General features: G+C 40.1%; 1 protein-coding gene across 8 annotated transcripts in view; it reads right to left on the reverse strand.

The window, feature by feature from the left end:
* EML6 (EMAP like 6) overlaps positions 1 to 21360 on the reverse strand; it is a 120763-nt gene that overhangs the window by 71593 nt on the left and 27810 nt on the right. For all 8 annotated transcript variants that reach the window (XR_009726010.1, XR_009726011.1, XM_061356855.1 and 5 more), the window contains exons 2-5: positions 12925 to 13084; positions 5260 to 5358; positions 3148 to 3216; positions 412 to 597 (exon numbers count right to left, since the gene is read on the reverse strand). Coding sequence is in view for 6 of the 8 variants with exons in the window: in XM_061356855.1 (XP_061212839.1) it covers positions 412 to 597; positions 3148 to 3216; positions 5260 to 5358; positions 12925 to 13084 (514 nt within the window). In the remaining 2 variants the exon portion in view is untranslated. The remainder of the gene's footprint in view (positions 1 to 411; positions 598 to 3147; positions 3217 to 5259; positions 5359 to 12924; positions 13085 to 21360) is intronic.

Below are 21360 nucleotides of genomic sequence, written 5' to 3' on the forward strand. Positions count from 1 at the left end.
CTCCACATCAGAGCTTTCATGTAGAGTCAGTCTTCAGTGTTGGGAATTTTAGTAGTAAAATTCTATTTAAAATCAGATGATTTGCTTACCAACTATTTTTAAGTAAACTGATCGTTAACTAAAGCTACTCAATCTGTGAAACTTTAGATTTAGAAATGTCCCTTCAGATTTAGTCTGCTCGGTTAAATCAATGCTATAAATATCAGCAGTTCTGCCAATATCAGTTTCAGCCCTAGCATCTGTTGACAATACATGAATTATAACATTACATATAAGTTCTTAATTGACGGGCAGTCTAAAGACATTCTTCTGGCCTGAAACAGAAGATCATCTCTGTAGATAAGCCTTCAAGAAGTTTTGCCATTCAACAAACAGTTCACTTCAGAAATTGATGTTAAAACCACGACTTACACTATGTGCTCCTTGAATTGTGCGGACTAAGTTTAGCCCTTTCCAAACATAGATGTCTCCATTTAAAGCACCAGAATATGTGATATCTTCTTTTGCACATGCCAAACAAAGGATAGTTTGGAGATCTCCCGTTTTACCAAATATTCCTCTCTTTGCTGTCAGTGCATTTCCACACAATGTCCAAAACTGAAATAGAAATAGCATATTAGGAAAAAATTCTGCAGAATATGTTTGCTCATATTAATGTGCAGATCTCACAGATGTACATCCTGGATGGACACTTACATGACTCCTGCAGTCCCATCATAATTCCCATTACTCCAAAACCTTCCCACCTACCATGGATGCCCCCAAGCAAGTGCAGTAAGTCTAAGAACAGAGCAAAACGATCAAACTGAGCAAGTGAGGCACAGTTCTGACTCACTATTGCTACACTTCCCTTCTCATTACCTCACTACTTTTATCATGTTTTGCTGGGGGCATCTGTCAATGCACACTTTTTAAAGCCAGGAATGTGCCGCTTCTCTGGTCTGCAAAACTCAAAATACAGCTACAGTTCTGAAGTGATAAAATACTTTATCTTGACAAACTTATGTGCCTGAAGTAGACATTCCTGCCCTTTCCCAGTGTGCTAAGATAGGTCCTTCAAATATGGTTACATTTACAAAGAAACCATCTGTTGGATGGAGACTGCAAATGCTGGTATGTGATACAACTCTCTCTGACAAGGGTACTAGGTTCTCTAAGTGTGGAATGGTGACTTTCTTGACTTCTCCACAGACATAGATCCTGCTGTAAGAGACAAGAGAATACAGTTTGCCTTAGAAGTGTGTCTTTAGTGGTAGGCTAGAAATACCACACTATTTCTTTCCGAATCAGTGCCCCTTTTTGTTTTAAAAACACAATTTAGCAAGCAGGGAGAGTGGTTTGTGCTCTCTGTTCCCCCCAAGGATCAGAGCTTCCAGGGAAGGCAGAGTAAAGAGAATTTCAATTAGATGTGTAAGAGAAGTGCTGAAATATCCAGGCCTGCAGGCACCAGGGTGTTCTAGACGCATGCAGAAACAGAGGAAATCTCTGGGGTGTAGCACAGTCCTGTCTGGACTTGCCAGCTCAGCTCTTTATAGTTGAGATCTATGCTCTGTGGTCCATTGCACTGGAGAGATACAGTCAGGGACTGGACAGGAATATTGAAGTGCCTGACACAGATGCATAATGCCTGTCTCATTCCCACTTTATATGCCTACATCTTTTCATGGCTTTAAGAAGAAGTTTTGGGTCTTTCTCTTTGTCCTTCTATGAAATTCCTATAAAGCAGAATTCCATAAAATCCTTGGATGAAGCATTCTTATTTCAAATCCTTCTCTATTTCTCATTCACCTAAATTTTCCCTTTGCCTCTTAATAAGCCAGCTGATGAGAAGTCAGTGGGAATACTTCCTCTATGGCTTGCTTTCTGTGAACAAAACATATGCTCTCCTCACTTCTGGTTAGCTGCAGCAGAACAAGAGAGCAGATAGCCGTGTTAGGAAAGGGTAGAGAGAGGATCCTGGGCTCAGTGTGTGATTCCTTAGCACCCTTAGCTCCCAGGCTTTACCACACCTTCTAATACCTGCTCAGCCAATTCCCAAGTCCTAGTCCCCTTCTCACAGTGACACAATTACTTCAGAGCTGTTCTTTTCCTTTGTTGCAAGTTAATTATCATGTTCTCACAGTCTTACAATGAATGGCAAGTCTACAGACTACTGTTTGAGCACCACTGGAGGGGAACATTGAATCATTTCCCCTCCACAGTTATTTATTGGGTTTTTGCATGCCTCTATCTATACGTATTTACTTTGCCTGGTGTGATGCATTTCAGGGCAATTATGGCCATTTTAAACAGAATACAGGTGCCAAACAAAGGCAGGTTTTGGAAAACAGCTTGCAGAATACAACAGATGGTATCACTGCTGCCAAGCCCACCCACAGTTTGAAAGCAGTGGTGGTTTTAAGGGCACGAGCTTCTCACTAACCAGAGCTAGAGATATTAACTGTTTTCCTAAACTTCTAGTTAAGCTCTTCCCACCCCAGTCATGTGAAATAATTGCCATCTGTTAAGAAGGCTTTTGATGAGACAGGAGAAAAATAGAAACCTGCAGGGAATATTGGCAAACAGAGGATTTCTTTCACAGGCACGAGGATGTTTTATCCTAAATTTACAGTATATACCTAGGTTCATATTTAAATTGCCAGAAAAGGTGACTTAGAGTGAGCAAAAAATGGGCACTAGAGTTCTTGTCTGTCCATCGCTCAGGTCTTGCTTACCTTCTTTGTGTTATTCCTACAAGTAGCAGTAGCATGACAGGCCAAATAGCAGTTCATTTAATCCATACTTTCATCTTCATTCCTCCTGTACCTCTTCAGTGACCCTTTGTGATGCTCAGTGAGAGAAATTGCTACAGGCTGAGACAATTCTGAGCCAACTGAAGTGGAACAGAGAGGGCAGAGAACCCCAAAATGACAAGTATGTAATGAGGAAAATGACCTCAAATGATCTTGTTAAGTGGACCTGCACCTCAGCCACTGCTGAGTGTCTAAACTGGCTTCAAAGAAAGTGTTGCTAAAAGTTCACAGAGTAAAGAAAGAAAAATATATATATGATAGTTTTTTATGTTTAAAACCCTGATCATATAATAGAACAAATTTCTTTTGTGGCATTTCTTTTCCTTTTAATGATTAAACAGTAAAAAGCGTTTACCTTTATGTGTTTTACTCCACAGCTGACAATTCTATTTGGTTGATATTGATCCCAGGAGATATCAAATATCTGTTAAGAAACACAGTAAGCTGATAATTCAAATTGCATCTAGGCTCAGTTTGCTTTTGCCAATATTTAGGCATCATTTCTGCTCCAACATATTACTAACAATGAAAGAACACCATTCAGGTAAAGATTAAAGCAAATATGTAGGCTTGCTCACGGAGTTCTGTCATTGAGGCACACCTCATTTCTGCCTTTGTATACCAATGTACACCAGCTCCAAGATGTTATTGAATAAACACTATTTTGTGTGTCATGTAAAGTGGGAATTAATGGTGTGATTAGGGATGAAAGACTGCTGCATTTATCTTTACACATTATTTTAGGTAGAAGGTACAGTATCTAACCTAACCTGACCCCAGTGATAAAATGGGTGAATATCGTTCATCTGACTTGATCTACAGAGTTAAAATTGAATTCTTCATTTTGATTGGTCTCACATTTACATTTATAAGGGTATGCATCAAAAAATGAAGGAAAAGGTCCTGTGTAGCTTACCAGAACAAACTCACAGTGTATTCTGTGGCTATGGGATTATGCCAAATGGAAATTACTTTATAAGGTATGGAAACAAAAAGGCTGTATTTTGGCCCACATTTCCAACAACTTGTCTGTTTTAGACTTTGTACCTCTGGCATTCAGCTTTTCAATGTCCAAGCTGAAAGCCAATGAGGTTCCACAACCATTAGTTATTACTTCAGGAAATGTAGGCCTGTATGGAAAGACAATGGGACTTTTTGCTGCTTGTAGCTCTTCAGCTGTCAAGTATAAATCACAAGAGAATTCTGATCAATTTACACAAACATATTGTCTTAAGCTTACTCATCATCCATTTTATACACCAGGAAGCACTGTCTTCCTACAGAATATTTATCTTCTTTATGAGCATCAGGATTCACGGTAGTTTAAGTATTATTTGTTTAGATGTTTTAGAGCACACAAGATATTTCACCTTCAGAAATGCTTTACGACTCCTGTATACTAAATCACTGGAATCTGTGGCCCAATTAGGGTTGCATTCTTCCCCACTCCTTCTTCAGTGCAAAATCTCTCTTTGCTGGTTGTGAAAGTCTACTGGGATACTAGGTTTTAGTGTTTCTTGCCTGTCCTGGGGTCTTCTGCTAATTCAGAACCTGATCTTGGACCTACTGAGCTCAGCAGCAAAACTTCCACTGATGTGACTGGGAGATTAACCAGTTCTGAAAGAGAAATTTGAATGAGGACTAAGATTGTGTTGTGTTATGAACATTGTAAGTAAAAATGAACCACCAGTTTATTCAGATGGCACACAAGATGCAGGTAGACTGTATGCATACAGACTGTAAGGAAGGATTTAGTCTGCTGCTTTGCATTTATAGATACTCCATCATGTGTAATAAAACATCATAAAGCTCAATATTATAACATGCAAGCACATTATAATATCATAACAAGGTTAGAATTTGTCAGAATGTGTCATTAATTTATTTTAAGGTACACATACTTGTGCTTATATATGTTGGGGTGGTATTTTGCTTATGCTAAACCTGTTAAAACATTTCCTAATCCTGAATAATGTTCAAAACTCAGACCTCTTCAGGTGTCATATATATTGAAGTTAAGATCCTTTATCTGAAGTTAATAGACAGAAAAGGACTATTTATCTTAATTATGTTTCTCCTACAGGTAACTGTCTAAAGCAAAAAGAAACCAGAGCTAATTAAACTTTCCCTCAGGATAAACTGTCTTTTGGACATATTCAGAAAGAAGACCATCTTTGCCCATTGAACTAGCACTTCACATCTCATGTAGAGAGCTATAAATCATCCTAATCAGTGTGTAGTTGCAAAGTGTTTCCTCCCTAGGCTTAGTAAACAGCACAAGAATCCACCGTCTGCCTCTTTTACTGACACAGTGCTTTATGCTATTTCTGGCATAATGGAGAAGAAATGAATACCTTGGTCAGGATTTGAAAAGCCAGGCACAATGATCCGAATTATCTTTGTATTAACCTGATACAAAGAAAAATGGTTTTTAAAACACAAGACACAATTCAATTCATACAATTACCCTGTCTGAATGGCCTGTAGCTGTCGCCAGTAGTTTTCCTCTCTTCCAGTCCCAAATACACACTGTGTTTTTGGCATCCAGTCCCACTGAAGCTAAACGCTAAGGAAATACAACAGTAATCCAGTTAGCAGAAAACCAGCTCAAAGATCTCTTTACTGTAGCTCAGATTATTGTGTACAAATTGATTTTCCCAACAGGTGACTTGGGGTGAACTAAATAGGAACCTTCGAGATACTCATATTGAACATTTACTCACTACAGGAAGTGCCAAAATGTCAAATCTATTGAAAAAAGTCAGGTTTTAAACTTGAGTTACCGATGCCTCAAGTACAATTCTTACCATGAAATATTTGAGGTGCTTGCTTCAGGTGCACACCATTATAGCATTTTGATTTCTTAATCTGATAATGAAAGTGAATGGGAAATAAAAGCTCTTGCTATTTCCAACTACAGTTTTGTTCATTGTGCTCATTTTGTGGAGCTTTAGAATCACAATTAGATACCCTTTTACTGATTGCCTTCGCCATAGCTTAGTATCACAAAATACCAATTAATTAAAATTATTACATGCCAAATTAAAGTTATTAATTAAAATTATTATTAATTATTCAGCAATTAAAATAACTAATTATTTGAATACTTTCATATCTCAGTAATACAAGAAAAAAAAGAACAAACTAAAATGGAAAGGAAAATCTGGAGGGGAGGAGGTAGGCTGCGTGCACTAGCGAAGCATTCAAAGGTCAATGGTTATCATGAAGGTTGTAGGTTCTCTTCCAGTGACTGTGCTCACTATGTCCAGCATTACATGCTTTCCCACAGAGCTCCCTAATAGGTGATAGGGCTCACCTGGGCTTTGCAGCCCAGAGAGGGTAGAACTGGGTTCCTTATATGTACCAGTGCAAAGACTAAGCTAGTGCCAAGTGTACTTCATCTGTACATACTGGATGCGATGCCAAGGTGTGTTGTATAGGGATATATAACACATGTAATGGATATGTTCAACATATATAAGTAGAAAGAATATGCCTGAGTGACTGGGAAGACAAGAGACTATTTTCATGGGAAATTCATGCAGCTCAGCAACAGGGCTTCTTAAACAGATTTGTGTCTATGATGTCTGTGTTGCCTGTCCCTTGTTCTCACTGTCCTGCCTAATAACTTCACCTCACAAGGAATTATCAGTCCAACTGAAGCTCCACAGCATTTTGCTCAGTTACAGGAAATCCTGCAATTCAACACCATGCAATAGATGAAACCCTTCTTTTTGCCTCAGAGATCAGCAGATGAACTTTCTGGTTTCAAATGGATGTATGTTTCAGAGATAACACCGACCTGATCTTTTCCTTGAAGATTTGCTTCAAGAAGATGACTTACAAACTGCATCCCTTCAACCGTATTTCCTTCAACTAAATGTCCACTATTTTTGGCTCAAATTTTCAATAGGCAAATTGTTTGAAGTCTGGAGACATATTTGGGAATACAAAAGGACTGATCCAGCAAAGGAAACAGGTACAATCACTAGAGACTGCTCTAAAATGCTGTATCAGAAAAAATACTCACTGCAGTAAGGCCAGCAACTACTGCACAACTGAGAAAAAAGATCATCATTCATAAAGAAACACAAGGTTCCAGTTTTCACTCTGTAGCAAAATAATTCAGACACCAGGTACTCCATGCCTTTTCACACCATTTCTAAGTGTAAAAACAAAGAGTACATCTTCCTTCTTAAGGGAGCCACTATCAAAAGCCTCTGGTCTAAATGCAGTGGATACAGGCACCCTTCACTGTCCCCTCCATAGTTACAATTCTTTTATTTCAGAGCAATGAAAGAGATCTTCTCAGACTTTGGTTTCATGAGAGCTGACAATATGCATTATGCCTAAGGCAGTATTTGAACTCTGCCTAGTGAATAATGTATAACCCAACCAATATCCTACCAGCAAAAGTACTAAGCAATATGGTATCAATGAAAAGCAAAACCAAAAACCCCCAAACAATAAAAACCCAAACCAACAAACCCATCAACAAGCCAAGAACCTATTTACAGACTTATTCCACAAGTTCCTCTGAGCCCAGTCCACTTTTATATTGCCTTTCACTGGAATAAAAATGCCTCAGGTCTTATCAAATCAAACTGTGTGAGGATATACTGCAGGAACCCACCAGACACCAAGTAGTCAGAAGACTTTATTACGATGTAGAATCACAGGATCAACCAGGTTGGAAAAGCCCTTTAAGCTCATCCAGTCCAACCACTGCCCACCACTAACCCATGGCACTGAGGCCTTGTCTCCACGCTGTGTGAACACTTGCAGGGACGGTGACTGCAGCCCTGCCCTGGGCAGCCTGTGCCAATGCCTGAGCACAGTCTGTTTGAAGACTCCCTATATGGCAGTCTCTGCAATGGTAGGTAAAGGTAGGTTCAGAATTTGGGGTTCTATCACTAGATGTGAATGAACCCCAAGTTTTTCTCTCTCAGATGTGTCCTGAATATCTGCATTTAACCTTGGACAATATGCTTGGTTATTAGACATACGGTAAAGAAGGAAAAAGAAAATCAAATATAGGAAAGAATAAATTTGCTCCTGCCAGTTACCAGCATAAAAATCTTACTTTCCAGAAAAGCCTATTGTTATAGAAAAGGAAGTTTGCTTTGCCCTTAGCGATTTACACCCACCCAGGGGCTTGGATGTACTGATCAAAACACAAGATACTTTTCATGGAAACTTCACCAATTCCAACTTTTTCTCACCTCTTTTATACTCTTCACCATGGAAACCATGGCAGTGCTTACAGCATCTTTCAGATTCATGGTGTGAACATCATCAGACCTGAACTGCAGCTGTCAGTCAGGAAATTACCATTAGTGGAATAGATGGGACAGTGAAAGTCCATGGGGAAATGAAGGAATATTTGAGATTCTCTTTTCACATATGTCTGCTGAAGAAGGTGGCAGAAAAGTGCTAAATGCTGGATTTCCTTTTTGGTTGAACACTGACACTTTTAGTCCTCCTTCTGGAGGAGAATTTGACAGAATTCTGTTCAGAGAATTCATGGAAGAAAATATCTGCCAAGTAGTTTATGGACATGGAAATGAAACAATTCTTTTTAAATCTACACAGATTTGGAAGATCTGGATAAAGAAGCCAACTGCTACCTAAGGCCAAACTTAGAAATGAATCTACGTATTGTGGCAGTGCCCTCCTCATTCCATTGAAAAAGTTGTATTTTTAGGAAGCACACAAAAGAGCTCATCAAAAATAACTCAGAAAAGAAACTGAAGTCTACAATACTGGCGAAATACTTCAATAGAGAAGACATGAGCTCTGTAGGTAATTCCACAAAGGGTGGATATTGGTCCTTTTAAGGAGAAACTGCAGTTAATGTCTAATTCAATGCAAAGCATTTTTAATTCCAGGCAAACTGACAGCTCTTTGTTAAACATTTGAACTAAGTGCAGCTTCTCTCCTGGCAAATGTAATCTCCTGGTCATACACATAAAGCCCAAAGTGAAATACCTGATTTTAAAGAGCAACAGGTCCGCAGGATATTTAGCTCCCATCTGTACTATTAAAATACAGTTTTAAATACAGATAATGTGTAAAATAGGAAATTTACTCAAAAGGTATTTGCCTCCAAATTTAAATCTGCATTGAAGGCACATAAATGAATGTACACAGTGATAGGACAAGGAGTGATGAGTTCAAACTTAAACAGGGGAGATTTAGGTTAAATCTTAGGCAGAAGCTCTTCCCTGTGAGGGTGCTGAGGCGCTGGCACAGGGTGCCCAGAGAAGCTGTGGCTGCCCCATCCCTGGCAGTGATCAAGGCCAGGTTGGACACCGGGGCTTGGAGCTGGATGCTCTAGTGGAAGGGGTCTCTGCCCATGGCATGGGTTGGAACTGGATGAATTTTAACTAGGTCCTTTCCAACTCAAGCCATTCTATGATTCTATGAAGTCAAGGAAGCTAGAAGCTATTCCCTCATTTAAGATGCATACTGATCTTCTCCTATATTATAAAAGATAACGAATCCTGTCTACTCTCCATTACCCAGTCTGTGGTAAATCATTCCAGAGAAGCACTGCAGAAACAACTAAGCTATCTCCACGCAGTGTCAGCTGAAGTACAGCAGGGAGTAATACTTCAGAACTAATTCATCTGAATGCCTCAGACAGACACCCAGAGATCCCTGCACAAGAGGAGCTGATTAACTTGGCTAAAATACAGAGGCAGTGTCAGTAATTGAGCCATGTTAAATGCACAGACTGGAGCTGTGCAGCACCCAGCACAGCAGCAACCCTTGGAACCAGAGCTGGGCACACTGGAGCAGGACGAAGCCCACTGACTGCATGGGATCCAGCTCAGGTAGAGAAGCAGAGTTAGCCAGGCTTTTCCTCAGGCTGCTTACATTTAGAAAGTGGACAGCTGACAGAGTGAGCACAGAAAATACATTTCTTACAGCATCCATACTTTACATGCCTGTTGAATTTATTCATGATTTGGGGTTAAAATAAAACCCTTTCTTGGGTATTAACAGACATTCAGTATAAAAGAATGAAAGGTATGCTTTAGAAGGCAAGGTGCACACAATGTACGTGAAATCTGGTTTGTCCTGTCACAAGATGCCAGCTCCCTTGGGTGTGCTGACTAAAGAAACTGGACCTGCTAGCAGCAATGAATTCCAAATACTCAGTCTTTCTACCATGCCCTTTAATTTTGGTGCAGCACAGCGGCTTCTGCAAAGGCAGAAAGAGCAGCAAAAAGCCAAGATACGTCATCCATATTTATGTTTTCCAGCCTTGGGTTTTCTCCAGATCTGTGCAAATTTGTATTTCCAGAATAAACAGCAACTTCTCCAGCATATCCAGAAGCAGAACCTTGCTGTTCTGCAGGGTCAACATAGGAATGAGTTCAGGTTTTCACTACAACAAGTATTTGCAGAAGAGCCTCCACCTTTACCTCACATTGACTGGGCTCTTCAGGGTGTCTTTATTCCCATTTGGTGCTTAAACATGCTTAAAAAATAAAAAAGTTTATTCATTAGTCTTATGAAATTAAAAATAAAAAAATTAAGAACAGATATTTATAGAATCATAGAATCATGGAATAATTTGGGTTGGAAAGGACCTTAAGATCCTCCAGTTCCAACCCCCCTGCCAAGTGCAGGGACACCTCACACTAAACCATGGCACCCAAGGCTCTGTCCAACCTGGCCTTGAACGCCCCCAGGGATGGAGCATTCACAACTTCCCTGGGCAACCCATTCCAGTGCCTCACCACCCTCATAGTAAAGAACTTCCTCCCTATATCCAACCTGAACTTCCCCTGTTTCAGTTTGAACCCGTTACCCCTTGTCCTGTCACTACAGTCCCTAATAAAGATCCCTCCCCAGCATCCCTATAAGCCCCCTTCAGACACTGGAAGCTGCTCTGAGGTCTCCACGCAGATTCTCTTCTCCAGCCCGAACAGCCCCAATGTTCTCAGCCTATCTTCATATGGGAGGTGCTCCAGTCCCCTGATCATCCTCGTGGCCTCCTCTGGACTTGTTCCAACAGTTCCATGTCCTTTTCATGTGGAGGACACCAGAACTGCACACAATGCTCCAGGTGAGGTCTGAATGAACAATATCTTACCTTTTGCTGTCAAAAGAAAGACTAAGGATAATGTGGGCCCTCTCTGGAAGGAAATGGGAGAACCGGCTACTCAGGGTTTGGAGAAGGATGAAGTTCTCAATGACTTCTTTGCCTCACTCTTCACTGGCAAATGCTCTGACCATGCTGCTCAAATCAAAAAGGCCACATATAAGGACTGTGAAAACAAAGACCTTAGGTCCACTGTAGGAGAGGATCAGGTTTGAGATCATCTGAGGAACCTGAATGTGCACTAGTCCATAGGACCTGATAAAATCCATCTGTGGGTCCTGAGGGAACTAGCAGATGTATCTGCTAAACCAATGTCCATCCTATCTGAAAAATCATGGCAGTCAGGTGAGAAAAGGAATATAACCTCCATTTTCAAGAAGGGGAAAGTAGAAGACCTGGGAAACTAGAGACCAGTCAGGGGCTTGGAGCAACCTGGTCCAGTGGAAGGTGTCACTGTCCATGGCAGGGGTTGGAATGGGTGACCTTAAGGTCCTTTCCAACCCAAAGCAGCCTGGGATTCTATGATTCTAAAAAAATATTATAGCAACAGCAATTTTGTTCTGTTGATTTGAGGGTTTCCTCATCTGATGTTTTTTATTTCACAATTCCCAGGAACACCTTTTCCTTTAATTAGAATTGGCACAAGAGATTTCAGAGGAAATGGCTTTAATTTAAGAAAACTGGAGGAAAAAGGTTAAAAACTAGGCTTAAAATAGAAAGCTAGTTCCAGTTTTTAATGGGGAAATATCATCCATAGTGCTGTTAGCAATTCAAGTTACCCAATGCTTTTTACACGTGTTAAAGGCTTACGTTGATGTCCTTAATTTCAGACTAATCTTTAGATAATGTGCAATAAAAAGTACTTTTGCTTCATTTGAGAATACATTTCATGAATTGTATGGCCAATTCTGATCTCAGAAAGAGTAACAAAAGCACTGTGTGGTCAGTGAAAGAGTAGCTGGAAATTACAATAAAGCACTCTCAATAGACAGCTACCTATCTAGCACATGATTTTAAGAACACCACCTAAAGGCAGTTTGCCCTCTTGGGATGCAATTGAGATACATAAGTAAATACAAACCCTCCTAAGGATCTGTGTGGATCCAATAAGGATCCAGATATCAGCTCTAAGCATTCCTAGAAATAACTTCAGCAACCAGCTGTGAAGTATGACCACGGTAATGACAAAATTGTACAGACAGATATTTACAAAACTATGAATGGGAGCTATTTCTCAGGTTTATATGGACTGTGGATCTATTTTCCTCCCACTTCATTGACAACTGAATGATTTTAATGGTTTGCCTCCAGGGAGGAAAATAGAAAAATCAATGTGGTTAGCTGTGAATACCTCATCATTAACTTGTATTTTAAATATTGTCTCAAATTACAATATAATCTAATCGCATTGTACAAGGCCACATGCTCTGTGCCCTAACCCCATTATACAATTGACTGTGCACCCCAGCCAAGGAGACTCTCCCAGCAGTGAGATTGCTGGAGTTCCGGTGCCAAAAACACTGCCCTGTTGTGAGGCCTTAGCCAGGAACTGATCTCTTTGAGCAGCAGGTGACAAGAATGTGGTGAAGCTCTGACATTTGAGCCACAGCAGGCCATTTCTTCTATGGATATTTATCACCCAATGCCTCCATTTGACTTGAATGTTAGGTGGTGATTTTCATCTCAAAAATACCTTCTTTGAAAAAGCTGTATTTGCAGATCTTGCATTCCTCATCCCTGGAAGAGTTTGGATGGGGTTTGGAGCAACCTGGTCTAGTAGAGGGTGTCCCTGCCCATGGGCCCATGGCAGGGCATTGGAACTAGATGAGCTTTAAGATCCCTTCCAACCCAAACCATTCTAGGATTCTATGATTAAAGATTTAACTGTAATAGGAGTTTTAGTTCTACAGCTATACTGTTACCTAAACATAAAGTAGAATCATAGAATCATGCTATGTGTATCTTCTAGAATCAGAAATCAAAACAAATTCACAACATAGAGAAAGAAGATATACAAACCTGGCCATCTGAATCAAAAGCTAAGCAGGCAACTCCATGTGTATGTGCATCCTTGAGGACAGACACAGTCTGTACACGGTAGGAGTCCCAGATGCAGATGTAAGGGTCCTTCCCCACCTGCCCTGTAGCTACTAAGGTTTTATCTGGGTGAACTGCAAGGCTGAAATAGAACACAGGTGAAGTTATAAGACACTTTCTGGGTCAGTAGAATAGTATAAAATAAAAAAAAAATCAATTACAATATAACTTAATATGTTTTAAATCTCAAAACCTTCACTTCTTTTTAGTTCATTGGAATGATGATAAAAAACATCTTCTAAACTCAGTTTATCCCATTGTTTACTTCAAATAATGTTTTACTGAGACCAAGATGGCTAGTGCAGGGTACAACTTACCATGTAATAATATTTTAACTGGAAAACTGAAGGAAAACATAGCCAGAGAATTTATGAATACTTCTGGTTAAGAAGCTGAATAAACACAGGCATTTATGTTAGTCTTTCATAGCTTTATAAAGTCAGTGGATGGGTTTCTACAATTTATTCCTCTTTTACACATAATCTCGAACATTCTGAAATAAGGACCAGTGGCTAAATAATGGATATATTTCACTCTGAAAAGTATATGCAAGAAACTCTCATCTTCACATGTTTAAAGCCAGTAACCTCAGAAGGGACAGAGAAATATACTGTTTCTTCTATACTTGAACAATGACATATGTGTTTTCAGATCTTTCAGTTACCACTGCCTAAGGAGAGGTAAAATTGACTGTACCTTTATCAGTTTACCCCATTTTCTCTAACAGCCAGTTAGAAACCATACTTTGCACAACAACTGTCACATCGAGCAGTATTTCTACTGCTTAAATCCCAGAAAGGTGCCAGAGTTGCAAACACTGTTTCTGGTTTTCAGCTATTAACTTCACAAGCATCCAGAAAGCTTGATTTGACAAGGAAAATGAGATCTATTAAACATTCTCTATGGTATTTGCACAGAGCTGTGTTACTGCAAGCTGCACTCTGATGGAGGCAACATTATTAGCAGAATCCAACTGTATGTCTGTTCACAATCCTTCAGAGATCTGATAACTTCCACAGAATCCTTCTCACACCCCATTTAAGTGTGAACACTAACATTTACTTCCATTTTGTTGTGTTGGGAGCATTTCTCTTGGATGTCAAACATTTTCTGGAACGAAGCAGCAGCATCATTTCAAAATAAACCATCACATTCTGTTTTCCTCATCACGTATAACAGATTTTCATTGGAGCACAGAAGACAAAAGGCTGCCATTTAGCAAACTTCATCCCACATCAACAAGAGGAGTACAGGCTATTGCTGGTGGCACCGTACCAGCAGCTCATCTTTGCAATTACTCTCAGCTATTGTCAAGCTGCTCTTCAGGCCTTGCAGTATTTTCTCACAAACCCCAGAGGATCTCGTTTGAAAATGTAGCTTGGGGGTGTTAAAAACCCACCCTAAGGAAATCTGAACACAAAGACAGTTTGACACCGTTAGCCAGGAAATAAATCTGAACAATATCTGAGCAAGCTACAGATGGTGCAAGGAAAAATATCCTATCAATAAACTGACATTCAACAGATGGCTTAGGGAAGCTGAGGATTTCTGCTGTCCCAGGAGTAGACAATACTAATTACTAAGAATATATCAAAAAACTTGAGGACATTTCACAAATGTATGTATCCAATTTTTCATGTTAAAAACAATTCATGCAGAAAGAACACAATGCCCAGTAATACAGCTTGATCTGCTCCTGCACTTGCTCATTGCTCTTCTCCTTCACAGGCTTGGATTCTACATTATACTGTGTGTCAAGTAGCTCACCTCAATTCTAAACCCAGAAGGGGAATAAAGGGTGACTCCACCATACTTAAGCTGTGATACCTATAATTACGTTAGAATACTTTTCTTCATTAAGAACCAGATTGAACAGATTAATTGGGCTCTTCTATCTCATGCTAAAGCAGAACTGCAGCTTAATTACATCTACCCCTGCTTTGTACAGTTCAGTTTTCACATACTAGAACTTCCTATTCTACATTTTACATTCCCATTCCTGCATATAAGGTTAAGAACATCTACAACATACACGTCTGTACTGAACATATCCATTATTTGTTTTATCCTTTCTGATGCATGAAGTCAACTACTGGGGGAGCTAAAATTAGGAACTAATATCAATTTTTGGCACCTAAATAAGCAGTCTGGTCTTTTAGAACCACTGAGGACATTCATCTCCTGCTAACAGCCTTTACAATGCACTACGACCGCCTACATTCAGTCTGGCTCTTAGATAACCAAGTGCTTATTTTTGGCAGATAGAACAGTGGGTTACATGAGTCCAATTTCAAGAACAAATCTCAGATACCTGTATATTTGATTTACATCTTTGTTATGGATTAAAATATTACAATAGTATGTCCAGCTATACCTTGTATCTGTTGTATGGATCATTTCCCATCTTAATGTTGTCAGATTTCTGCTGGAACAGGTTCCACAACCTTCCCTGCCTTTTAATATGAGTATGAACTTCATTACTTGTGTTTTGCATTGAAGTGAACTTATTCAACCTTTCTAAGCAAATATCATGTATCTACACCATTTATAATGATATAACTTTACTATTTGCACCACTGGAAAATACCGAAATACTGTGATATCGTTGCAACATGAAAATATGATTAGAATAGATTAGGGAATCAAACAACAGCAATTCATGGTATAGAAAAATATAATTAGGGATTTACTTTCTATTCCTTTCAACAGGATGAACATCTAGAAACACAATTCTTATGCAATCAGACAATTTCTTCAAGTCACAGGCAACAGCTCTGCAGGTATCTGTCTGAGACACATCAGTGTACAGCAGAGCTGTTCAGCTAAAGGGAATGGCTGGACCACTGTAGGCTTCACATCTCCAAGCAAGTCATAATTTCTCCACCCCCACAGCCCCACCACACTACTTTTTCACCAAAATTTTCCCAAAATTTTCCACAATGAGAACATGAGCCATTGGAACAATGTCCCCAGGATTCCCCAATGTTGGAAGTATATAAGATTTTGCTGGACAGGGTGCTGGGACACTGGATCACTGAGGTACCTTTCAACCTGATATTCCATGATTCTATGATCTTAAAACCATGAGCATTTCTCTTAGATGTAATTCACATAATTCCCATGCTTTTCCCATAAGCACACTATGTACATTATAGTAGCAATGGCTTTACTATGAATGAGCAGTGAGAGCAGGGTTGCTCTACGAGGAAAGATGAGCAGGGAACCAAGGACAGCCATGGCAGCACATGCAGCGCTGCACTGACCAGGCTGTATTCCCACAAGATCCAAGTGGGGAGGGCAGAAGAAAGAAGAAAAGGGAAAAAGAAGTGGACACTCTCTTGTTAGAAGAAAGAGAGAGGATAAAAGCAGCACAATTGCTGCTGGTACTGATTGCTGGTAGTGGCAGTTACTTCCTTGCACAGCTCGACTGTCTCTCAGTGGGCAGAGTAACAGGGGCAGATGCACATGTAGAATAAGATGCTGAGATCAACTTCTTTGGAAGTGCGTGTTCCCTTTCTTCTGGGAAGGAAAGCATGTAAAGGATTCCTGGCAGTCTGCTCTTGTGAGCAGCTGAATGGTTTTGTGTGTGCATAAAGCCAACAGTGAATTCCTACAGCACTCTGATGTGTTTGCAAAAAGGGCTTTAATAAAAGTGCCTCGATAGGTACTTCTTTTAAGCAAACAATCCATTTAAGATGAACCAAGGTAATATTTTAACTTTACACCTTATTAATAAAATGGTCTATTAAGAAGAAGAGATTTCAGGGACATTGCCTTATCCTCCCCTTCCAAGATCAGCAATTCTGATTGTAGCATCCAAAGCTGGAACCCCATTAATGTCGGATGATTAAAGATGCCAGTCGTGTTCCAGCAGGGTCTGATGAAATGCTTTATCAAAGTCATTAGTGGATCCATCTGGTCTGGAGGCCCTGCCAGATGGTAAACTCCTGCTTCCTCTGCAATTTCTGGTGCAATAATACTCCGCTCCAGGTTTTTGTTCTTCATTTATAACCACTCTGGAAATTCAAGGGACTGAAAATATTTGTTTCTTGTCTGTGTTGAATTTTTTTTTTTGTTTTCTGTAACAGGTTCCATACACTTAAGTACATACAATACACATTGAGTTTAAACCGAGATGGAACTAAGTAGAACAGTTCAGATGTGGAACGTGATCTACTTCAAGTAGTTGAATTGAATATTCAGTTGTAATTTGTGTATTGAAAATGTTCCCAAACTGTGGATAAAACACTTTTTTGTTCACCAAAGCACACAGTCAAGGAACCAGAGAACTGCAGGTGCTAGAAAGAATGGATGACTGGGAAGAACAATAAAGGGATGAAGGAATTGATGGTTGAGGAAGAGAAGGCTCAGGGTGGATTTAAGGACAGTCTTCCAGAACATCCAAAGCAGTTATAGAGATGGTGCAGGTGCTCTTTTCACGAGGATGCAGGGTGAGAGGACAAAAGGCAAGAGACACAAGTTATTTCATGGGAAATAACAAGAAAAATGTTCTCCACCATAAGAATTAAAGACTGGGATAGGTTGCCTAGAGAAGTGGTAAGAACGCCCCTTGCTAGAAATGATTCAAGACTTACTTGACCTGACAAGACCCTGGATAACCTAATCCAAGGTCATCCTCTCAAGAGAAAGTTGCACTGGATGATCTCCAGAGGCCCCTCCTAAATTAGACTTTGCTGTTATTCCCAATACTGAAATACATCCAGAAAGTCTGAAGTAATCAAAGTGAAACCACATTTTGACTCACAGCAGTTTACTTGCATTAGATAATTGCTTCCTTGATGCTGCAGAAAGCAAGCAACTCCTGTTATCTTTAATACATACACATGGAATTGAGAGGTTTGTGGAGATCTTGAAATGGGTGGATCAGAGAAGAGACAGAAGTTAAAAACTCACCATTCTAAGTCTTTTAAATATATCACTGCATTATCGTATTTATCAGACAGCCAAAATACTTCTTCACTGCAGCAACTGAAGGCTGAACATTTGCTTTTATAGTTTTGAGTGTGTAATATTTCAAGGTATGTTTTCTATTCACAAATGTCACATTAATATGAACCTTTTTATAACCATTCTATTTACTCTTGTTTGATTAACATGAATCAAGTACATACACTTCTCATACAAACTAAAACTAGTTTCCAGAACATCCCACCTGACAAACAAGGATTGCTCTTTGAAAGAGGAAGTAAACACCTCCAGTTCTGAATGAAGTCAATATGGATTCTGAATTTCCCCATCTCTTGACAATGCAATTCACTCTCAGTGCTAGGGCTGTTTTCCACCTAAAGCAGATTTGATGCTATTCTAAAACAGCTCTAGACTGTTAGACACTGATAAATCATTCTCTACTTCAAATCCACCCTGGTTTAAATTTGCCATAACTTTCATGTTTAGACAGACCTTTACAGAATTAAGGTGCAACCCAAAGTGTCCTATGATTCTATGAATTATGCAGTTTTATGTAACTCAATGCTACAACGATAATGAAGACTTGGGGAGATGCAGCTACTGTCTGTATCTGAGTAGTTCTCTTCAGAAATGAAATCATTTGGTTTTGTGCTCAAAATCTGTTAAACCCCTACATTTCAGCACAGGAGAGAACATAGCGGGCTTTTCCTCAGAATTCAGGTCAAACTTCTTGCCGAGTACTCAGGGCACTGACTGTGCCACGCTTGGATGACGGACAGATAGCTTACACAACGCTGGGGTTTTCTTAAGACTTTGTAGCAAAAAATACCTCTGAAGAAAACATGTTTCCAAGGCGCTCCAAGCCTGCCCTGAAATAGGCCATTATGTGCCAGCAGGTATGTTCTTTGTTGTCTCCTTCTGCTCTGTGCTGTGAGTTCTCTGTGCAGAAGGAAGTGACACTTGCAAGATCCTGACAGACCATGGGCATGTTTAAAGACCAGGGAGCTTTCTGGCTGCATTTTACTGCTCACACAGTGCTAAGGACAGAGCTGTCTTCACATATCAGCAAAGAACACAAACACTCTTCAGGAATTCCTCATTTCACAGCACAAAATGTGTTTCTTCCTCAGTGGTGGGGTCAAAAGGGAAGACTGCACAGGCGGAGCACTATCATCAGCAAAATAAGGCAAGATGCAGCCTGAGTTCTAAAGGAAGCATGGGAATAAAGACCAGCAGTCAAATTGGAAATGTGGGGGACTGCAGCAGCGTAGAAACAACAGAAAGGGGAGGGAGGAAAAGGGAAGAGGAACAAGGTAAGAACAAAGCAACCTGCACGAACCCCACTAGGTCATGCTGTTAAAATGGAGAGGAGCATTGAGAAGGAAACTCCAGGAATTTGACATGCTTATTCTGTGTATGTTCTCCTTAGAGATTACCTCCAAAACACAAATACCACAATTATTATTAGAGGAAAATCAGGGTCTCAATTATGGAGTCTGCTATGTGTGTACACAGCTCCCAACCTTTTGCTCTTCCAGGGCAAGCCTGTGACCCGACATGCTGCCAGGAGCTGGCAGGCACATCACATGCCAGGATAACCAATTCTATTTGGCATGTACCACAGTGCAGACACAGGAAACCAGTCTGGGAGAACAGAGATCTGCTCTGGTGGCTCTGATACATGCAGAGACTCTCTGTGTGTGTATGCAGGTACGGTACAATTAATGCACATACTCATACAACTGAGTTAGTTTTTATACATGTGAATATATAGCTGCAATAATACATTGAAATACAGACATTTATATATAGAAAATATAGAAATGATGCCACAAACTTCTTGCAAACTCAACTACAGAACATATTTGTCCTGAAAAAATTAGACTATAAACCTTGATGGGAACACCACTGGGTAAGGGCAATGACAATTTATTTACTGGCTTGATATTTATATGGTAATATCTTGCTTTTTATAACTCAGAACAGCATATGTTTTTTAAGAAATATGTTTTTAAGACCATCTGGCAAATAAGGCATTTTTCAGGTCGAAGCTTTTACTAACTATTCTGCTGCTTGTTTTTCCCCTCCATACTCCCTATGTAGGAAGAAAAGTGATAGAGCTAGAGGTTCTTTTAGTCACCGTTCAGCACTGCCTTCCACCTAGAACAAGCCAGTGCTGGCTCACCTGCTCAGCAGCAGTTTCTGAATTGGGTGGCCTGCCCCAGACTATCTGCTTGCCAGAGGAAGTGAGCACCTCCAGCTCAGAATGAACCCAATGCAGCCTGGGATTGGAAATCACTGTGTTAGGCTTGGCACTCCTGACTGGTCTTGGCCACAGACTGAGTCTAAGATTAATCATTTATGAAGAGGATGTGCAGCTCAGGGCTTAATAGAGGTCTTTAAAGCACACACATTAATAGCTGTTGTTATGCTAAAGTATACTTAAGGTGTCCTGGGACTGCAAGGGGCATTTTGACAAGGATTTTACTTCTCATGGTGGGTGGAATGGTGACAGAAGCGTAATCATTCCTGCCACTCTAAAATTGCCCTTGGGAAATCACTGCTGACCTGCTCCCTGTGCCAGTGTTTGTTGTTCAAGCCTATGGAGTTATTCCACCACACTTCAATAGGGTTTATTCAGCTGCTCAGTGCTTATTAGAAGTCCTAACAGACCAGGCTCATAAGGCTGTGTAGGCAGCCTAGCAGAACGTGGGATTTGTGATTGCACCATGGAGCTACAGGGGGGTCACAGAGTCAGGCCAGATTTAAAGACTAAATTGCTTTTGGTCAAGTGATTAAAATTTCCCCAATGACAGAAGGGAAAAGAAGCAAGGGAAAAAAAAATCCCCAAACTCTTAAAATTTAATGTTCTGAGCAAAAGTGTTCTGCATTTTAATTAGGGCCAGCCCTGATTTACACCCAGGCTTCGGTACACAGAGAAACATTTGGCAGGTTTAATAAAAGGGCACTGCAGCACTGTGGTTCCTCATCACACATGGCTAAGGTAGCACAAAGGTCACACAGTTCTCTAGTGATATATTCTCCTCATGCATATTTATTCCATACGGATCTCATGGATGTTTTGCAACTCTGAGCTTCAGCCAGTGAAAAGAAGTCCAAGGAGATGTTATCCAAAGCCCATTTAATGACATGAAAGGTAAGTAGAAACAACTGTTGGTAGCCTCATGAATAGTGGTTTTTGAGCAACAAGTGAGTGACTAGGGGAAAATATGCATGTTTATCAGCTGCCCTACATCAAACTGATTCTACTGGGTAATTCTGAGGTTAAACTGCCATATACCAGTTTTACCCTTCATCTTTTACATGCATGCACAGAGTTGTCATCTGAGTCTAATCACATTTTGCATTCATGATGATGACTGCAGCATGCTGCAATATCTGAAAATAATCCTCCAAATGACACAACTG

Source organism: Neopsephotus bourkii, unplaced genomic scaffold, assembly GCF_033783945.1.
Source record: "Neopsephotus bourkii isolate Nb327-2 ecotype Australia unplaced genomic scaffold, CSIRO-AGI_Nbou_v1 NB_873, whole genome shotgun sequence".
In the NCBI taxonomy this organism is placed as follows: Eukaryota; Metazoa; Chordata; class Aves; order Psittaciformes; family Psittacidae; genus Neopsephotus; species Neopsephotus bourkii.